At 29.3% G+C, this 3,893-nt stretch overlaps 1 protein-coding gene across 1 annotated transcript; it reads right to left on the minus strand.

The window, feature by feature from the left end:
* Positions 1–1,132: 1,132 nt before the first annotated feature.
* On the minus strand, positions 1,133–3,560 carry LOC136078039 (uncharacterized). The gene has a single exon (XM_065792710.1). It carries the CDS (start codon positions 3,503–3,505, stop codon positions 2,093–2,095), a length of 1,413 nt encoding a protein of 470 aa, XP_065648782.1. The 5' UTR covers positions 3,506–3,560; the 3' UTR covers positions 1,133–2,092.
* Between the last annotated feature and the right edge of the window lie 333 nt (positions 3,561–3,893).

The following is a 3,893-nucleotide window of genomic DNA, read 5'->3' on the forward strand; positions in this document are numbered from 1 at the left end:
CCAATGAGCCTTTAATTGGGACAAACTGTTTTTCGTTCAGCTACTTTAATTCTAAAAAGATTCCATAAATTTTCAATTGGATTTAGGTCTGGTCGCTGAGGAACCCAATCTAATATCTTTTATTTTTTTTAACCACTAACTTTGATGTTGATCTCAGTTTTCGTTTCATAATATCAGTATATACCTCATTTGTCATTATTCCGTCGTTGAATTCGAGTTCGCCAACACCACTCCAAGCAAAAGAACCCCAAACCATCATTCGTCCCCAGTCATCATTCGTTATAAATAGGAAAAGAAAAGTTAGAAGTATAACAAGTATTGAAACATTAAAATAAAACTTAATGGTACCTCGCCCATGTTTGACAGCTGGTCTCATACATTTAGGATTTAAGCGTTATTTTTTCTCCGTTTGCGCACGATACCGTCTTAACTAAAGAATCATATTTTTGTTTCATCGGACAATTAAACTTTTTGCTATTAATCGAGAATACAATTCGAATGTTCCTTAGCCCAAGTCAATTGTTTTTTTTTAATTCTTTTTACTCAAGAAAGATTATTTTGGGGTAATTCTACCTATAAAACCTTGATTTTTCAAGCGATTGCAAACATTTTGAGGATTTATAGTTAGTAAAATGTATAGTAACATGATCTAAATGTAAATTATTTGCTAGCTTTGGTACAGATCTTGTTCAACTTGGTCTCGATCTTGTTCAACTTTTCGAATAATTTCTCTATCAATGCGTATGGTAGTTTTAGCAGGGTGTCCTTTTCTTGGCAAGTTTTTGATAGTACCCATTTTTATATATTTTCTAATGATGTTTCCTACTCTATTAGGCTTGGCATTAACTATTTTAGAAATAGTCTTATATTCTTTTCCACTTTTAAAGTGTCCCAAGATAATTTTTTTTAATGATTTATGAATTTTATGTCCGTGATTTTTTTAACAAAAACTACAAAAGAAAATTTATTTTGCTGAAAAATTAGTTTGAATATCTTTAAACAAGCAAATTCGTTTGTTTACAGATTTTTTCTGCAATTTTACTTACTTAAACAACAGAAAAGTAAAAAAAGGATTAGGTGGTGGTACATGTTTTTGATTTACATTTTTGGGGTCAAAAATTTAAAATTTACGCACACTAAAGTTCTTTTTTATTGAAAAATCATCAGAGGGTGATTTTGACATACTGTAGTTAAGTAGTTTTTTTAAAACAAATGGATTGGATGTATGGAATTTCATAGATCCGAATTCCAATAATCTTTTTTTTATATCGAATTGATATTAAAAAAAAGATATACCGAGTTGGTATATCTTGATTGGTGGAGTATATACTCTCGAAAAAACGGAAAAAGAATCCATTATGATGGGATAATGATAAAAGCAAGTTTTTTACGGTGTAATGACAATAAAAAATTAAGAATGTGCTAATGTTTTTTTCAAGTCTAGGTCTGTTTTTCTAATGTTTTATTCAAGATTTTTGAATATCCCAGTTTTAAAACTAATATTAAAGCAATCATTAAATGTTATGGTTCCAGAGTTCCAGGGTTATTCCTTTGTTTCTCCTGAAACTTTGTGCGAACAGAAAGTTGATGTTTAAATAACCTTCCATATAAAAGTTTTTATTAATGACTCGCTATATTCAATGTTTGACTTTTCTGACAATTTCTAACTGTGAAAAGTACATAAGTTAAATGCTATTGAAATTTTGTTTTCCATTATTATACTATATAAATCTACTTTAACTTGGTAAAATCTTTTTGGTTTCCGTGGTTTCTAGATTTCGTACAATGTTTATCTATAAACTGAACAGTTTAACTATTATGATGTTACCCCATAAGGTAGAATTAAACATTGATAACCTGAAATAACTGATCATGACTCAAACAATTGCTGATTAGACAATTTTACGTCATATGTATCATACATTAAAATACGAAAAATCTTTTAATGCCTAAAAAGACTTTGGAAAATACATAAGTAGCATCAAAATCTAAAAAATTCAATTAACCATGTTTAAATTTGTAATAATTTTGTAAAAAATTATTAAACTTTAAATTATCAACAACAAAAAAAATTATTAAAAATTATTTTGTTTTAAGTAATGGATTCACCGAGATCTAGCAAACTTTTATTTGAGCAAATTGAGGCGCTTCGTGATCGAACACGTCCGTCGGCACCTCTTTGTTCAAAATGGATGTCATCAACAAGTACTGTTTTTGAAGTAATATTTTCAAGAGATGCTTTAAAATTACCAATGTTTCTTGGAGAAAGCATTGAATTTTTAGTGCTGCTTAAATCGCAGAAGCTAATCAAGCTATTTTGGCTGTCATTAAATGTTTCACAAGCTGAGTCTATTTCGTTGCAAGAATCAATCAAAACATTAGGTAATACACTAAAATCGTCATTTATAAAACCCTGGGTATTTGAGTAAGAAACATAGTCTTCATGTTGAAACGCATAGTTATCCATTACATTATTAGGGGGAACTTTTTTATTTTGAGTTTTTAATGGGGTAACTCCAAACAAAGATGAAACTTTCAAGTCTTCCTCAGGCTGTTTGCCTTCAGAAAGTAAATTTAACTTTTTTTGAAGTTCAGAGGCAAAAATTTGCCGAGATTCATTTACCGATGTTTGTAGGTTTTCATTTGCCGGTGGTTGTCGGCTTTTATTTACAGATGTTTGTTGTCTTTCATTTACCAATGTTTGCAGACTTTCATTTACCGATTTCTGCGGCATTTCAATTGAGGTAAATGATCTAGATATTTTAATGTTCGTAAAATCCTCATTCAAACTTAGCTTATCAATACTTACGTTATTTTTATCATCGTCGTTGCTCGTGATGCGTCTTGTTCGGTGGAGTTCATCACCATGTTTATTATAAACCTCCATTGCTGATGACGCTCTTAAATTAATTTTATCGCTAATCTCTGTATGTTTGATCTCCATTGCTGACGAAGGTCTTAGTTTTTGGGTAGTTCCTGCAAGTTTTTTCTCTCTCTTTTTTTTAGCTATATCCTCTGCTCGCTTTGCGTATTTTTGTCTGCGTTTGCTTGGCTCTTTGCTTTTAGTTTTATTTTCCATTGGATTAGCAAACGGAGGATGTTTTTGAAAGGTTTTAACAGGCTTTTTAAAGGCGTCTTTATCTGTCATACTGGTTGGAATATGTTCAGGGAGAGGTTTTTTCGGCTGCTCTTTAGCTGATGATAAGATAGAAAAAATCCAATGATAACGCTCCAACTCCGTATTGCATTTCACATAATATTTTCCATGCCCGTTATCTATAGAAAAATGAAATCGGCGTTTGTTACGCTCAATAAGAGAACACTGAACAAACTTTGTTAACTCGAGTGTTTTTGCAAGTTCAGCTCGATCATTTTCTTTTTTTATAAAAAACTGCAACCATCGTTTTCTTACAACAACCCAATACTCCACCCAAGTATTAATGGCTTCTTTTCTCATTAACCAGTTTTCGTAGTATATTACGGAATTATCACTTGTATTGCTCATTCTTAGTTAGTAATGCAAACGCTTTAAAATATATATATATATATATATATATATATATATATATGTGTGTGTGTGTGTGTGTGTGTGTGTGTGTGTGTGTGTGTGTGTGTATATATATATATGTGTGTGTATATATATATATATATATATATATATATATATATATATATATATATATATATATTTATATATATATATATATATATATATATATATATATATATATATATATATATATATATATATATATATATATATATATACTAATATGCACTGCGTTTCTAAAAACATTTAAAAAAAAATTATTCGAATTAGTTTAACAATCAAAAAATGAGAAATCACGAAAATTAAAATTATAATACTAATAAAAATACCATTATTTTTAAGA

Source organism: Hydra vulgaris, chromosome 03, assembly GCF_038396675.1.
Source record: "Hydra vulgaris chromosome 03, alternate assembly HydraT2T_AEP".
Classification (NCBI taxonomy): domain Eukaryota; kingdom Metazoa; phylum Cnidaria; class Hydrozoa; order Anthoathecata; family Hydridae; genus Hydra; species Hydra vulgaris.